This window comes from Triturus cristatus, chromosome 3_1 (genome assembly GCF_964204655.1).
Source record: "Triturus cristatus chromosome 3_1, aTriCri1.1, whole genome shotgun sequence".
Taxonomy (NCBI): domain Eukaryota; kingdom Metazoa; phylum Chordata; class Amphibia; order Caudata; family Salamandridae; genus Triturus; species Triturus cristatus.
In genome coordinates, this window is record NC_140583.1 from 124,372,176 (window position 1) to 124,390,379 (window position 18,204).

At 42.1% G+C, this 18,204-nt stretch overlaps 1 protein-coding gene across 2 annotated transcripts in view; it reads left to right on the forward strand.

Moving 5' to 3' along the window:
- The window catches only part of CTTN (cortactin), a 172,076-nt gene that overhangs the window by 83,760 nt on the left and 70,112 nt on the right, over positions 1 to 18,204 (forward strand). For both annotated transcript variants that reach the window (XM_085643538.1, XM_085643539.1), the window contains exons 5-6: positions 6,931 to 7,041; positions 17,938 to 17,992. In XM_085643538.1, the coding sequence (XP_085499664.1) occupies positions 6,931 to 7,041; positions 17,938 to 17,992 (166 nt within the window). The remainder of the gene's footprint in view (positions 1 to 6,930; positions 7,042 to 17,937; positions 17,993 to 18,204) is intronic.

Below are 18,204 nucleotides of genomic sequence, written 5' to 3' on the forward strand. Positions count from 1 at the left end.
AAATTCGAGTTGCTCCATTTACATCCTGGAACAACGTATTCGTGGCTAATTGTGCTTGTCGGTTCAGTTGCTCAATGTATTTAAGCAGTAAACGTTCCCTTCCATGCTCCACACGACAGCCATCCAGGAGCCCGCCAGCCAGCCAATGTCAACACTTTCAGTTCATGTCACGTGGGATATTTTCAGCCAATCCTGGATTTCTTTGCCAACTGCGCTTACGTTCTGGTACTTTATAGTTTTCATTTTTAGCATGATTATAGTTATGGGCTTGAAATCACAGCATGGGGGTTTATTACAAAAACACAAATACCCCAAAAGAAACTGTAGGAATCGGCTGTAACTGGTCAGTTGGAATTTCCACAAGGACTTCATGAAAGCCAATGATACCTTTGAGACCGTGCGTCGACCGAGGGGTCTTGACGTGGCTGATAAACATGAGTTACTGTGGGGGAGAGGGGTGAGGGGGGGGATGTGTGCGTTAGGGAAATGGCTGTGGGGGCTGAAAGAGTCTTGGGGCAAATCTAAAGGTGGGGTTTGCATTAGTGACCCAGTAATTATGGCACATTCCTGTTCCAGTGTAACAACATTGCAGCCTTACATTTATACTGAGGGTGTCCAACATAGATAAAGGCTGGCAGAAGCCGTCTCACCCTTTCAGGATAACCATGGACTTTGTAAATGTGCTCCATGTATATTTATGGTATGCAAAATCCTCTTCAGTGAGTATCCTGACAATCTTACTTGATACAGCTCTCCTTGGCTGACATTGGAGACTATACTCTTTCAATTTTGCAATGCCCATTTCTTTAGTGCTCAGCAGTTGCCCTGATGAGAGAGAGAGAGAACCATATACAAATCAACCTCACACCACTCCCATTAGGGATAGCCAGTACTGAAATCCAGTTTTGGGTTTAGTGCAAAATTCCCATACATACCTGCAGAGCGGCATTCATCCTCACTTCCCCTGAATGATTCCAGTACAAATGGAGAGCACATTAACACAGGCCTGCCAGTTGACTATCCCTTGTCGTTAGATTGAGGATACTAACAGACCTAGGATGGCACAGTAATTCCTTGTGCTGAAATACTATGGTTGAGAAGAACTTGACAGGTTCCACTGCATTCAATGGCTTATTTTTCTCCGGGAGTGTGATCATATTTCTTGTTTGTCTGCAGTCTTGTGCCTAATAGCCACACTAGGCAGCTGCCTAGAATTACCTTGAAAATGTGGTACGTTTGAGCAAGTGGTTGCCGGTGGGCAGCATAAGCTCTTTTTTAGGTCTTGCCTAGCGAAAGCAGCGAATGCGCTGCTTTCGCTATTGTGAGTACCTTTTGGAATCTATTCTGCCGAGGGCTTACGTGCACGTGTCTGCATAGACGAACATGGCTGCTCTTGCCATTTGTCCATAACCAACAGCATGCACGTGTCCGTAGGGACTGTGGACAGCCCGACGCCATTTTGCATTTTGGTGTCCTAGCAATGAAAATGCTGTGTCCTGTACAGCGTGGAAGGTGTCCTAGCAACAAATGGTGGTTATTTATTCTTAACCGGCACGTTTCTTAAAAATGCCGCTTACACTGAGTTTGTATTTATGTTGTAGAAACGCGCGCCGTGTAACTTGGTGCACATTTTTGTGTGTTTTTGTTGTTAAAAAGGCTGTTTCAGTACGCAGCTTGCCGGGGTTTGATGACTTTGAAAGTAGCAGCTTGCTGGGGTTTGGAGACTTTGGATGTACGCAGCTCCTAGCAACAAAAATGGTTGTTATTTATTTATTCTTAACGGGCACGATTCTTAAAAATGCCGCTTACACCGAGTTTGTATTTATTTCATTGAAACGTGCGCCATGTAACTTGTCATTGGCATACTACTCACTGTCTACTACTCACTCTACCCCTCTACTACTCTCTACTACTCCACCCCTCTACCCCTCTACTACCCCACTTCCCCTCTATCCCTCTACTACCCCTCTACAACCCCACTACCCCTCTACTCCCCCACTACCCTACTACCCCACTACCTCTTTACTAACCCACTATCCCCCCCACTGCCCCTCTATCTCCCCACTACCCCCCTATACCCCACTACTACCCAACTACCCAACTACTCTACTACTTCTCTACTACCCTACTTCCCCAATACCCCTCTACTACCCTACTACCCCTCTACTACCATACTGCCCCACTTCCCCTTACCACCCATCTACCCCCTACTACCCTACTACCCCTCTACCCCACCCCCCTCTACTACCCTACTACCAACCCACTACCCCAGTACCCCTCTGCTACCCTACTACCCCACTACCCCCTACAACCAGCTGAGAAAAAGACACCCTGATAGTGGTTAAACACAAAGAAAAAAGTAGCGCCTAAAAAATGAGCGGTTGAAGAAAACAAGTAGTGTGTTCATGCTCCAGGGAAGAGGCAAACACACAGAGGCAGGATGCCTACAGCACCTGACCAATAAGAAACAAATGAGTGACAATATAAAGCCCACTGTGAGTAAACAAAAGGTCTCAACGAGACCGCATATGTGATGTGAAGGCGAGACATAAAAAGGAAACAGACTGATTTATTTAGCAGTGTCCAGTTCATGACATCCACATACAAAGGAATATATTTGTAGAGCTTGGGAGACCAATCAAAAATATTTGCATTCCATAATGCTTCAAACCTCACTGAACTACACAATTCCCCAAGAATATGCCCATTTGGAGTGCCTTCCTGCTTCTAATCATAAACTTCATTCCAGGAGCAGATTATACTACAATAATTGCTTACTTGCTTGAATTAATAACAAAATTAATAAATTAGCTGATATTGTTGTATATATCACCGCAGGTACTAGTTTGGCAACTTACCAGTAGTTCTAATACCTACTAGAAACAAGCATTGGCATAGCCAATAGGTCTCGCCTTTGGGACCTTATAAGTGTCAGTGACAGTTGATGTTGTTGCACCAAGGTTATTGTGCTGGATAACTAAACACTTATAAGGTCCCAAAGGCGAGACCAATTGGCTATGCCAATGCTTGTTTTATTCGGTTTATAACTTTACGCCACATGGATGGATTTGCACAAAATGTGCCCGGTTTAGGAATAGATCGGGGAATTTTTGGCATACAAAGTTTCAGGAAGATCCATCTATCCATGGGAGAAAAGTTTAGGGGGGGGGGGGTTAAACAGTGTATGTTTTCACATCTTAGCTCACATAAGAAATGTTAATAGATGGAACAAAGACCACTGAATGGATTATATCAAAGTTGGCATGAAAGTAGAACGTTACTGAGAGAGGATGCTATTTTGATTCAATATAAATCCATTCAGCTATTTTTGATCTATTTGCATTTTTAAAAAGGTGCCGGGGGATATAAAGGGTTACTACTTCATTTATCTTGTCAGTTGAAGAGCCACTTTTTAATGTGCTGAACTATGAACCGTTTGACGAATATGCCTTTAGTTGTCAGACCATACATTCTGATTGCTGTTGGTATTTTTGAGTTTGTGCGTATCCATAAAGGATGGGGGTGTCCTATACCCCATATGGGTGGACTTCCTTTAAACAAGAAGAGCTTCTTTGCCTGCCAGCGTGCGGCCCACTATGCCGTCCTCTGGATACCTTTTGATTCTGCTTCCGGGCATCACCCTATAGTGTCGTTGTACCAGAGATGCACTCCACACCGCACAAGCGCTGTTCAGTTGATCTCTGAACTAATGCCAATCTTTATACATGAGCAGGCTGATGACGCGAGGTCATTATGGACGCTGTTTCTAGGCCTTAACTTTTCACCTGCGAATCACGGTTTTCAGGTGTTCTCATTGATTCATCTAAAGCAATGCAAGACTACAACACCCAGAATGCATTAGGTGATCACACAAATGTTCTGGACTGGAAACAATAGTTCTAATGACCTGGAAGGAGGTGGTTTCCCGAGGTATGAACTAGTTTGTACTAATCACAGTGAGCTTTGGGTGTTGGTATTAATTCTGTGGCATGCCCCTGTGTTGTGAAGGAGAGAGGTGTGTTGTGTCTTAGGACCCCAGTTTTGTCCTGTTTGTGGGGTGGTGAAGAGGAGATGTGCTGGGCGTCACTTCCTTCGTGTTCTTGTGTGGTGTTTGTGTTACTGCTCTGCCTTGGAAGGTGGTTTTGGATTTCGAATGCAGTCTCATGCAATACACGCAGGGTAAGTTATTTGAGTTGACGGAGAGCCATACCATTAGGCAGTTTGTTACCCCGCTGCTCTCTTATAGCCCCCTTACCGCCTGTGCACCCCCAAACAACCACACAATTGTGTGATGAGAGATGACTGCCTCCACCTCAACTTTAATTCTTTTCTCTCAATATGGCGCCACGCTGCTCCTGCTGTGCAGGACTCCTTTGTGCGCTGAAAGTCTCTTTCAATGTTTGATTTAAAAATAAATCTTAATAGCCGCTGCTGATTGGGCTTATAATGGGTTTCTTGCTGTAACTTCGTTTATTTTGGATCCTGCATCACAAAGCTTTTTCTCGAACACATGGGAGTTGTGGTGGGAGGCATTGCTTTGTGATTTCAGAACACTGTAGACTCTGAAGAGGGACAAACATTGGGTTGACGAACATTAGCAAGCATTGGCAAAACCAATAGGCCTGGTCTATTCGCTTTGACTACGACTTTTAGCCATGTTCAGCAGGGCAACTGCTGTGCAGCATGGCATAAAGTTTGAAAAAAATGCTATGACCCGAACCGCAAACGCGGATAGCAGGAGGCAGCAAGCAAACACAGACAACACAGCAGACTGACCGGGGAGAAGTACAGGAGGGAGCCAGCTGCAAATGATGCCCTCAGAAGAGTGCTTCTACAAAAAGAGATAGGAACATGAATGATGAAAGAAGGGAGGGAGGGTGGCTGGGGAGAAAGGAAAAAAAACACTACAATGTAGCATCAGATTTCTTTTTCCTTCTAGTGGGTGGGTGGAGGGTAACACTGACAACGGAGCGACAGGCAAACATGGATAACAGGAGGGTGGGTGGATGAGAGGGAGCAGACACAACCTAGAAATACAGAAGAGGCACAGCAGCAAAAGATGCAATCTCTAGAGATTTTCAACATAAAAAAGTAGTTCCAAAAATCGCAAACGGTGTAAGGACCCAAGTACTTGGGAAATGCTCCAGGGGAGGGCCATACACAAGAAAAGGAAGTGGCCGCCGCACAAGCTCACAAACTGGGTACAAAGAGCAAATAAGTGACATTAAGCCAATCAGTGGTAATCCGTCTACTGGTTAAGCCCCCTGTATGTAAACAAACTGTCTCACAAGCGACTGTCGTAGAACTAAAAATGGCAGCATCCTGGATCAAATGCCAGGTTTGGGTGCACCATGTCCTAGTCTCAAGCACACTCGAGGTTTTAAAGCCGCTTGTTGTAAGTAGATTTTCATTAAACTTCCACGTCAGAAATAGAAAAGCAACATTTTATTTTTGTGAGCGATATGTTACAGCTCATATATGTTACTATTTCCATCATCCCTGTGGCCTTGGGTGTAGTCATTGTTACCCACACAGTGCTTTGAGAGAATAGGGCCACACACACTTTGATGTGTGGCCTATTTGAAAAGGAACACGCATCCCTTTTGTGACATTGCCTAAATTATCTATCTGGAGTGGAGGCTGAGAAATGGTCACTCATCTCCAGGACTTTTGAGGCAGTCATGGCAAAAACAAAATTGGATGCTGTGCTTCAGGCTCTTGGAGGACCCGAGACTGTCTGTAGATCTATTGGTGATCACACCAGGAAGGGAGCAGCAATCTGGAGAGGCCCGTGCCGGTGAGAGCGGAGGGGCCAGACTGGTGGGGGTTTCGAAAGACCACAAGGGAAGTTGTATGGCTCCCTCTTGTACATGTGGAGTGTGCCAGTGTGCAGGCATCCTTTCCTTCCATGTTGAAGATTGTCCTAATTGCCCACATCTTCCTACCGTAGTTGGAGGGCCAGCATGATACCAATTCATACGCTTGCATACCCGGCCTCTTATCCGTCTTGCTTGCCTCCGACATCGCGTGCACCCAATATCTTGTGTACATGTGCACCTTTCTAAAACGTTCCATATTTGTGATGTAAATGTATGTTTTAATTTTCCACCAACCACAGTTTATAACTAATTTTAAATGTATCCACCTTGATGGCCAAATTCCCTACATGCTTCATGGTTGGTGTAGTGTTTGTTGTAGTTGCTGTTAAGCTAAATAAACCTAAATAATGCCTGCCAGAATGTGAGGGCCCTTGTAGGGATGTTTCCCGTCATCCTTTCTGTCTTTGGGCCTTCACGAGGGACATGGTGACATGTAGGTCCCTGTCACCCATCACCCCCTCCAGCTAGAATGAACCGTGTTCTATCATCTCCCCATAGAGCGTCTCCAGTAATACCAGTTTCCCAGCAGGGAGACCTCACAGTGATGGTCTTGGTTGGTTTCATGTTTGTGCTACAGATGTGTGGCCCATGACCATGCAAGGGTTGGAATGTATTAGGAGTTTTGTTTTATTGCTTGCAGTCAGGAAAAAGTCTTTCACCGTCCTGTTTCTTCTCTCCGCTTTCTTTCTAGCTATTTTTGTGTCTGTCTTTCTTGACCTTTTTGCCAGTTTCTCATTCGTATTTCTGTCTGACTCTTTCGTTCTCTTTTCTACATGTTCTCTTGGTCTATTTAGAGGGGTCTTCATTCTAAATAGTCAAGAAATTGTACTTAGATTTTGGGAAACAATTGCCTTGTGGCATAATTAAAGTGCACAAGTGTGCAGTGATTATCTCCATTCATTTTACCAATCCTTGGTTGTGCGTGTTGTATCTACAGCAATGTAGGACAATATAACACATTATTTGTAAACGGAGTTCAGTTGCGATGTGGACTGAATGACCAGTTTGCTGTGAAAATAATTTAATTTTAACGTTTTTAATCCTCCCTCAGTCAGCTGTTGGCCATGAGTATCAGACGAAGCTCTCCAAACACTGTTCTCAAGTTGATTCGGCAAAGGGTTTCGGGGGCAAGTTTGGTGTACAAGTAGACCGAGTGGACCAGGTAAGTCTGTTGTGTGTTTTTTGAACTGCCAGGGACCTCATATTTGTCAAATCATTTACATTTTTTTCCGACTCCTAGTGTGCACTTAACTAACTTAGAAAATGTTATGCGTTGTTTTATCGCTCGGTCAGGAAGGTTTTTGGGTTATTCAGTTTGCCTTAAACGTCACATGCCAAAGATATTGGAGGCATGGATTTCAGAAGGCGGGATTTGGGAAAGTTAATACAGCGGATTTTGTGAAATGGTATTTTAACCCTATTGCCAAGGAGACGTTCAGAGAATGATGGCTCCGGCTTGAGAGAATTTTCTTTCATTGTACAACATGTACCTCTATAGAAACCGAGTTCTTCTGCCATTTCCCAAACTAGTTTATTTGTTTATGTTGGATTGATATCCCAGTATGCACACCTGGAAGACTGAATCCTTTTCAGTGGTATTTCAAATGTCTAATCACATTGCTGTTAAATGGAATTGCAGGTCAAACTTACCTCTGAATCCAACAGTGTGGAGTTTAACACTGCCCCCCCCCCTGCCCGCAATATTCAAATCCGGTGACATAAGAGGCTACATATAATCCCTGAAGTAAGAGCGGAGGAAGAGGGGAAGGAATGAGGGTGCGCTACACAAGTTAACCAAAAAACACTGCATAAGTATTACAAAAAAGAATTCCTAAAGAACTATAACCAAGAGCAAGAGGTGGCAGACAACCATAAAAGGCTTGGTGCCAAGAATCATTGAAAATTGCATTTATGGGTGCATTTGATAGCTTGAGACTGTTGCCCATGCCGAAAGTGAGTGAATAGAAATGGGACGAAAGAAAATGTCCTCCCTGTTTAGAGAATTCCATAAAAAATACTCTTTAGTTTGGCAAGCTCTAGACTCTGCCCTTCCAAGCACTACTCCTGTAGATGCCTCTGAAAGCGAAGCCAAATGACAACCAGAGCAAAAGCCGCCAAGATATCAAGACCGAGCCTGTTCAAACTAGATAATAGGATGTTCTTGCATTTATTGTTCTTAAATTAAATGTATTGCATCAACTTGGGGCATGGAACCGTCCCACGTGACTTGCTTGCCTAGTCCGGGCAGCTTCCAAGTACTAAATATTGGTTGCCAACGTATAGAGCTGGTGGAAATAGAGTTGTGGACTGCAAAGCCCTACATGGTGGTGGAGTCTTCTCTTCTGTAAGGCTCTAAAACATCTGGCTAAAAACATGTTTTTTCCAGTGTTTTCTTGATTGATCGCTCATTGGCCCCACAATCAAATAGTCCTTTTTCTCACTTTACAGAATCTATAACCCAAGTTGTTAAAGTCACTAGTAGTTTGACATTTTAATAATTGTGTGAGTAACATGACTCCCTCTCCACATGTATGTTTAATTCAGTGTTGTCTAAACTGGAGTGTTAACACATGTTGTAACTTGCCATTCATGGCGACCTTGCCTACTGTGGCTTGAGAGTGAAGAAGTCCCATGGATGTTACTTAATCATTCACTTAGAATCGGGGCAACTCAATCATAGTCTTTGTCAGCAGAAGGCCAGACATTGTAGCACTTGTCCCTTTAAAAAAAACTGTTAATACAAGCAAACGAATCACAGGTCTACAAAACAATTAAGCAAATAACTACAGTCTCAACTTGCATTTAAGTCCTGAGTGTAATATGTGAAATCTAATGAGGGTTGATAAGTTGGGGGAAGTCCTTAGTTATATCTTGTAGCATGAAGTGTAAATGTGGCAGTAGTGCGTCCAGCTTCTGGCATGAGGGAGCATTGATCACTGCCCTGTCGATAGCTTGTGGGCATCGTTTTGCACTTTAGTTAAAAATATTCCACCAACTGGTGTGAGACAATTGAGTGTTTCACAACCTCTTGAGACTGTTATCAAACCAGGAATACACCCATTATCGCTTTAGTGTTGCATACAAATGGGAGTATCCCAGTCGCTGGACTTTAAACCCTGCTGCAGGTGATGCGAGGCCATGCAGCATCCCGGTGAAAACCACGGTGGCATGAACAGACTCTGAAGCTAGAGGACTACTACGTGACCATGCCATTCCACATTTCATCCGCTGAATGCTGTGAAATTAATTTTATATTAAGGCGCTGGTTATATTTAACTAGTAAAGAGACTTCCATCTTTCATTATGGTGCACTTCGGCAGGCAGTAGCTTACAGAAAGTCCTCTAGGAGGTGTTCCAATAGAAAGTCTTGGAAGGTAAAGAAGGGTTTCCACGTCAGGCATCCAGCATTATTTTGGGTATTACATTATACTGACCTGGTGTAGGCACCACTTTCTGAACCCATGCATGCTTCTGACACTACACTCTTCTCAAGTAACAGCACTTTTGCCAAGTAGATGATTTGCAGAAAAACAGTCAGAGAATTTCCTATTTTATTAGTAGCTGCGTCTTCAATATTGCCATAAGAATACAGTTTTATTGAAATCACATGCTTACCAAAGGTCCGCTTTTGTTGCAAAGTTCTGGAGTTCTTCCAAAGGGCTCCCATACTGTTAGAAAGATGTCTACAGATGGGAGAAGGGGTATACGAAACTGCGCCTGTTGGAATGGGGACATAAGCCAGGCGGTTCTGTTTTATTTGTTTATGGCGAATCTGAGCAAGAGGTATTGTAAAAGCTATCATATTCACATGAGGAGTTCTTTGTTGTAGACGCTGTTAGCACTTACTAAATACTATTGAAGAGGAGTGCCCAGCGCTCCATACGATGCATGAGACCGATAAAATGGCACCAGTCCGTATTAGTGTCACAGGAACTATGTAGAGCAGCTGCCAAGTGACACATCTGTTTTGGCCCCAAATGCCTTTGTATTGACTAGAATACAAGACGCGAAGTGTAATATAGCCGGGGGTGGGTAGTGGTTCTAGCAATTTATTAAGAAATGCATCAACTTTACCCCCACATACTTAGCAAAGACTATTTACTACTTGTGGCCTCATGTTCAGGCTGTATTATGGTCACTTGTTGGCATCATTTCACACCATTAAGCATACTGGGCTATATCAAATTAGAATGTGCGTCTTAGGCATCATTCCTTTAATCAGTGGTAAACCAAACCTAACTTTTATTTCCCTTGCATTATTTTGTATTTATTCATGTTTTTATATTATTAACCACTGGTTGAGCCAAATTGCATCAAATTCATAGTGCTTCAGATACCAGTTGAATTGGTGACCAAGAAAGAGAAATCGGTGTGCTGCGGCTCTGCCATTTTATCATTTTATGGCCATATGTACAAAAGCATTTACGCGGTCGGAAATGGCCTGATTTGTTTCCGACCGCAAAAATGTGCTTTTTCAGATGTACAAAACAGGAAAGGATGTGTTTAGGGCATCCCTTCCCAATACTGAATTGCAATGCTATGTATTATTGTTTTGCAACCGCTTGCAAAATATTCATTTTTACTGACCCCTCTAGGGTGGTGGTAACCATTTGCAAATGGGAAGCGATCCCTAAGGGACCCCTTCCCCCTTTGTGAATGTTGAAATCAATATTTTTTAATAGCAGGTCTTAAAGAATTAAGCTTAAACATAAAATTGTATTTTTTTTAAACGCATCTCTTTTTCCTTTTATGTGTGTGTGTGTGTGTGTGTGTGTGTGTGTGTATATATATGTATATGTGTGTGTGTGTGTGTGTGTGTGTGTGTATATATATATTTATATTTATATATATATATATTTATATTTATATATATATATATATATATATATACAGTACTTCATGCTAGCAATTCCCACCCCAACCATCTTATTAAAAGTATCCCCTATGGGGAATTTTTAAGAATAAGACGAATTTGTAGTTTAGATCAGGATCTCAAATTCTGTCAGAATGAGGCATTTCAGAGATTTAAGGTTCGAGGGTAGAAGGAAAGGGATCTTAGTTTGGCCATGACTAAAGCAAATGGCCATACCGGAGAAGAGTGCCTACACATTGTTAAGTCTGATACCACCTCTAAGTAAAAACATTAACACAGACCAACTAAGACGTGATGACAGTGAGACTTATTACATCCTATAGTTGCCAGGAGAAACAATTCAGGAGAATTATTTACAAAAATTGGCCCATTGTAAAAACGGACTTAACAATGTCACAATTGGTGCCTGACTTGCCGGCGCTAACCTTTAGACGTGCACCCTCTATGAGGGATGCATTGGTAAGAACCAGTCCAGAGTTCACTTTCATCCAATTGGTTATATAATAGAACAGGTCTTTTTAAGTGCAGCTCGTGTCGAGCTTGTAAGTTTGGAAAAAATACTTGTGAAGTCTCAACAAAATTCGAACCTAAACCTATGACACTCAAAAGCCTATTAACATGCCGGACGGATTTTGCAGTCTACGTGTTAGAATGCTCATGTAGATTAAAATATGTAGGCAGTATCAAACTACAAGTTTTTAACCGTATATTGCAACACTTGAGGGCTATAGTGAACTCTGACTCAAGCTACCCGGTGGCCCGTCATTTTAAACATAACAAACAACAACGATCTCAAAGATTTTAGTTACTTTGTGATAGATTCGGTGCCTAGGTCACTGAGAGGTGGCAATAGAGAGAAAAAACTTAGACAGTTTAAGTCTCACTGTGAGAAGGTGGCCTGATGTATGCTGTCCACTAGTTCTAGTGGGCACCCTGTATCAGTCCAAACAACCCCTTATGGTGAATTGGTTAAAGACAACCTTTATTGAAAGCTATCCTAGTGGTAGCTATGGAGAGCAGCCTTCAGGCTAAGTCTTGAAGGAATGTAAAGCAGCTTGTTTTACCAGTCTATAATCTCTTGAATGATCAAATGAAAGGACAACCACACCAGGTATATATTCAAAATATATGTATTTAGGATAAAACACACCCCTCTAGTCTCTTTATGAGACTCGAGTTCGAAGTACTTAATTTACAAGTTGGCAATCAACAGTAATGGCACAAATACACGTTTTGGGCCCTTGGGGCGTCCCAAATCATATACCAAAAAAGTGATATAAGAACCACGACTGAACTAGACACAAGGCCTAGAGCCCGTAGTATTGCTGGGACCCCAAGGTAGGGACACAGGGGACCCACGGGGCTCTGTGCAGTGTGTAAACACAACCGCGGGTTCCCGTTAGCTTCTATGGGCAATGTCGCGGTTGGAAATTTAAAGATTAGAGACACTTAGAATCGAGTCAGAACCAAACCCTTTTGGACTTAAGAAGTTCTAGGGCTAGCACCCACAGGAGCACCAGAGTACTCGAGTTACCTCACCCAGGGAAGCTGGGTGCATAGGTGTCTTTTGGTGCCGGGTCGCGTCGTCTATTACAATGGAAGCTGGCGAAGAGCTGCTGCTGTGAAGAGAAGTGTCTGAAGAGATCCAAGCCTGGATCTAGGATGGAAGGAACCTGAAAGCAGAGGGGACAGAGTCTGGCTCACTAGCCAGTGACCGAGGGCAGGCTGGACCAATTAATACAAAATCCTTAGCACACAGAAGTTATATAATTTCAGTATTAAAGTGATCCAACATAACAAAATTATTTATATATATATATATATATATATATATATATATATATATATATATATATATATATATATAATGATAAGCTTGAGTCTTTCGTTTTTCTTTCGTCCTAGCATTTATTCTCACGAACTGTGATTCGGTTGAAAGCCAGATGCCAACATGTGTTTCGTCGCCTTCAAGTATTAAACTTGTGACTTTTTCAAGGCTACATAAAAAGTAAATCGGTCACTAAAATCAAGATGAACTAAAAGTTGCAATTTGTGGGCATATCACCACAATACCTCCACCGTGTGAAGAATAATACTTGCATCAGTGAAGAGTGAACAGAAAGAACGTAAGAAAATGATTGTTAAGACTACGCATTGCAATATGTATTGATTTAAGTAGAGCTCTAAAGGGCTAACAGTTTGTGTGTATATTATATCTATTGGGACTATTCACCGCTAATCCAAAATCCAGTGACTAACATAGCTGCCAGAGTAACAATCGATGAATAATCCAAAATGTCAATCAAGTGTTTCACCAAAAAGAAGGTCAAACTAAACTGGAAAGGCTTAAATCTGTAAGTAAAACAAAGTACAATGGGGTATGAGGGTTACCATCCCTGACAGGTGGTTTAAAGCATCTCAGTAAATTTATATCACAGTCTCAAATACATTTGATGGTATGAATTGCATATTAGAGCCGTCCTCCGTCTGGTGGGATTGATTTACTGTTGGATAATACATTATTGTCGGACATTGATGGAAGCGCATACTAAGTCTTGGCACCTGTTACGTTACACATCCGACTCGTGGTCGGTCGATACTATTGTTCTAATGATGTCCTAGGATGCCTTATGTGGGACACCGATTACTCCAATTGATTTGCTAAAACAGGGTGCGATAACTTTTGATTAACTTTTTACTTAATGAGTACCATGCTTGTTCAGCATAATAATAGTTAATGAGACCACGGATATGATAAATTTACGGCCAGTTACAGGTTAGAATAGTCCTAAAAATAAACCTTTTGTTGAATACTTCATTTGCTGCACATACTTTTGAGTAACTATTTCGGCATATTGGAGTACTTATGGTTGATGGAATACATGTTTTTACAGTTCACCACTAATATCGTGCTGAATGACTGACTTCTGAAATTACCTACTCTCAAAGAATTTTCACCCGCGCCGGAGGACCGTGTGGGTCGGAATTAACACCACACGATAAGTATGTATTTGAGACTGTGATATGCATTTACTGAGATGCTTTGAACCACCTGTCAGGGATGGTAACCCTCATACCCTATTGTACTTTGTTTTACTTACAGTATACACAGAGTTAAGCCTTTCCACGTTAGTTTGACCTTCTTTTTGGTGAAACACTTGATTGACATTTCGGATTATTCATTGATTGTTACTCTGGCAGCTTTGTTAGCCACTGGATTTTGGATTAGCGGTGAATAGTCCCAATATATATAAAATACACACATAAATTGTTAGCCCTTTAGAGCTCTACTTAAATCAATACGTATTGCAATGCGTAGTCTTAACAATTTTCTTATGTTCTTTCTGTTCACTCTTCACTGATGCAAGTATTATTCTTTACACGGCGGATGTATTATGGTGATATGTCCACAAATTGCTACTTTTAGTTCATCTTGATTTTAGTGACTGTGATTTTACTTTTTATGTAGCCTTGAAAAAGTCGCAAGTTTAATACTTGAAGGCGACGAAACACGTGTTGCCATCTGGCTTTCAACCGAATCACAGTTCGTGAGAATAAATGTTTGGACGAAAGAAAAACTAATGACTCAAGCTTCTTATCATTATATATATAAATCATTTTATGTTGGATCACTTTGTTAATACTGAAATGATATAACTTCTGTGTGCTAAGGACCCGTGTCTGTGGCAGAGGCATCCATTTTGTGATGCCAGGGCTCAAGAATTAGACCAGTGTGAACATGTCTCTCCCTCTAGAAGGGTGGAATGCTACCCCTGCTGCCAGAACTGGTGGGGGGGGGGGGGGGATAGTATTCCAAAGCACTTGACACCAAACATAACCTGTTTCCGTGCAGCCATCCCAAAGTTAGCATTTACCGCGAGGTTATAATGCACTTAAGAGTATATGGTCAGGCTGCACCATAAACGGCATCAGAGGAGGTACTCAGAATGCTGCAGAGGGGCTCTGCTCATGCAGGGGCACCCTCTCACATAAAACCAAGGAGTCTTCCTTCAGGGTTGTTAAGGCCTGCCATAGGAGTGACTTATAGGTTTATATGTGTGTGCAATGATAGTGATATAGGTAGCCTATACCACAGTAAGGGGTGCAAGCACTCCCTTACCCAGGCTGCAGTAGCAGACCTGTGGTGTCATTTTGGAGGGCTTCCCAGGGGTGGCATAATGCATGCTTCAGCCCCTGGTAGGCCTCTGAGGTACCTATGCCCTAGGTACATAGTATACCATATACTAGGGGCTTATATGGCACTCCAGAATCCAATTAGATATGTACCTTATGTACATGCAAACCATTTTAGAGAGGAAGCAGCTAGGCTGGGGTCCTGATTAGCAGGGCCACAGCCAGACTAAGGTCGAAAAACAGTGAAACACCAGCAAAAAGTGGGGGTACCCATGTGAAGCAGGTCCTCCTCTCCTACACATTAATACTTGACACAAAGATGCCAAATGGTCGTAATACAGGGGAGGACCTACACATTTTTTTATAACTGAATGGACAGGCCGTTAATGCACTGTGTTGGACCCTCAGGTTGGCTTTTTAGGTTATAATATCTCCATTAGTTGTGGTCCACTATTATTCCTTGCTCTTAGCCGTGTTCTAGACCAGTTTTAATTCTGGTTTTACTAGGGTTTTACCCGATTTTTAGCTTGGGTTTTACTTGATTATTACGGGGCTAGGCTTGGAGTTTTTGGGCACTTTGGAGATTTTACCTTAAAAAGCCTTTTAGCTATTGTGAATTTAGCTATGTTCCCTATATACCCACTTGCTGTACTGTATGATGTTGAAGTAATGAACTAGCACTTTATGTTCACATTCTACTATATCAGTACAAATAGCCTGATGTACCCTCTTTAACTGTATAACAATGACTAACATGTTTGGAACTGAGCGCAATTTGCACATCTAGAACTTTATTATTTTATTGATTTTTATTTTTTTAATAATGCACTTGCACTTTATTTTCATGTATGAATATAAGCATCAACTGGTCTTTGTCATATACTATTAGCAGTTATGTTTTTAATAACTGGTTTTTAGATGAAGATATGATTTTCTTATTTATATGTATTAGCACATGCACGTTATCACACCAATTATGCGCGATATATTGCCCGTTAGAGCAATCAGATTTACCTCCACACATTTTATAATGGATGTATTTGGATTGCTGTAGTATTTCTTTCAGCTCTAGGAAAGGGCGGGCTTTGGTTCACCAGTTTTTTTCACCACTGCTATGCTTGTATATTGCTTATTGGCCCAAGGTACATCATGTGATCAAGACAGTGTTCCACTGTCAAACGCGTAATGCTGGGCACTTGCTATTATGTAAGAAGCTGATATCTTTGCAATAAATCTCACTCTAAACTACTAAAGCACGCTGTGGTCCGTATCTGGTTTTTGCCGGGACGATGGCAATTCAGGATTGTGGATTTATTTTTATATATATCTCCTACTGGCGGTCGCCAGTAGGTAGTTATAGTTAGGACCCCTTTTCCATAGGAAATCCGCAACATTCTATTTTGAATAACTTTGGCGCCGGTCGACGAATCCTCGCGAATTTCTCAAAATAGGTGGGGCGCTACGCTCCGCTCCTACCCTGAAAGTCTCGGGAGGATTCGTCAAGCGGGGGCTGAGATAAAAGGGGGGTCCCAAAACGCGTTTTTCCCATGCATTTTTCCGTAGGACCTTTAGACAGGGCTACAGCCCGAACGGCTGAACAGAATTACTTGAAATTTGGCAGAGAGGTAGTCCTCAGGTCAAGGAAGTGCCTTTTGTAGGTTTGGTGTAAATCTGTTCAGTAGATTCTGAGAAAATAGCCTTTAAATCAATATATATATCTGAGCCAGCTTACGGTACGCTTACCGTAAGCTTACCGTACGGTGGCGTGCGCGAGCGCGATTCTGATTGGCTCTTAGATCTTAGTAAACATTCGAATCGGCCGAAACCAGGAAGCGGCGGCCGCCATTTTCTCTCTTGCACTGAGAGTTAGGTTGTTAAATAAAACCAATACACATGTAAAGGAGCTGTTTTGACAGCTCACACACACATAGCCATAATGAGGGAGTCCCCCAAGACCCCCCAAGGCCAAAAATGCCATTTTTATTTTTTCGCTAATTTCGCCGATTACGCTTACGGTAAAAAATATTTAAAAAAAAAACACTATCCACACTCTCCCCACCCCCTGTGGTTTTTGTGGCCGCTGGCCACCAAATGCGCAGGGCTTATCAGTGGATTGAAAAACCACAATATTTTTAACAAAAATAATAAAAGAAAAAATTATCCACACTCTCTCCACCCCGTGTGCAAATGGTGCCCGAAGGGCACCATTTGTGCATGGCTTATAAGCACAGTAAGCACCGCGTGCTTACTGTGCGCGCACGGTGCGCGAAGCGCACCGTGCGCGCACAGAACGAACTGCGTTAAGTGGGCGCGCACGCCACGAATGGCGTAAAGTAACTTAGCATTTAAAAAAACGTACAAATTCACTGAAAAAACCATAGGTTTCACACACGTTATAGTTAGGAATTAGCATTTAAAAAAACCTTGCAAATTCACTGAAAAAACCATAGGTTTCACACATGTTATAGTTAGCGGAAATTTTACTGATAAAAAACCAGTGAAATTCCCCCGTTATAGTTAGTGCAGGCAACTATAACTCACGCGACCGCAATCTTCTGCTGATGACATATGTGTCTTTATGGAAAAAAAATATTTGTAATATATGTATAGCTAAAAATGTATGGAAGAAGACATGGGCAAAGAAGTGTCTAAATACAGTATTAGCATCAGCAGAGGATTGCGGTCGCGTGAGTTATAGTTGCCTGCACTAACTATAACGGGGGAATTTCACTGGTTTTTTATCAGTAAAATTTCCGCAAACTATAACGTGTGAAACCTATGGTTTTTTCAGTGAATATATATATATACACATACATACTATCACGGACATGGTGATCTGCTGACCGCAGCAGGCCACCATCCCTGTGATGGCTACAACTCCTCATGGGTCGCAAATTGTGAACTACCTCATTAATTTTATGAGTCAATTTTTCTCTAAAAGGTGTTTGAGTCGCAGCCCCCGTTTTTGCTAATCGCAAGTTTTGTAACGGCAAGTAACCTTTGTATGAAGCCCTTAATCACTTGAGTTCATATTTTTTCTTTGTTTTACAGTCTGCAGTTGGCTTTGAATATCAAGGCAAGACAGAAAAGCACGCGTCACAAAAAGGTAATGCAAGTACTACCAATCTGCTACACAAACTGCATTACCATTACTAGGCATGCTAAGATGATATTTTGAAAGAATAAGGAGCGTGTCCTCAGTGGAGCTTGATGTACAGATCAGTGAATGGGCCTTGAAATGTGCAGGGTGATTTAGAAATTGCACACAGTATTTGAGATTGGAAGCAATATTCAGCCTTACCCTCCACATTCCCCCAT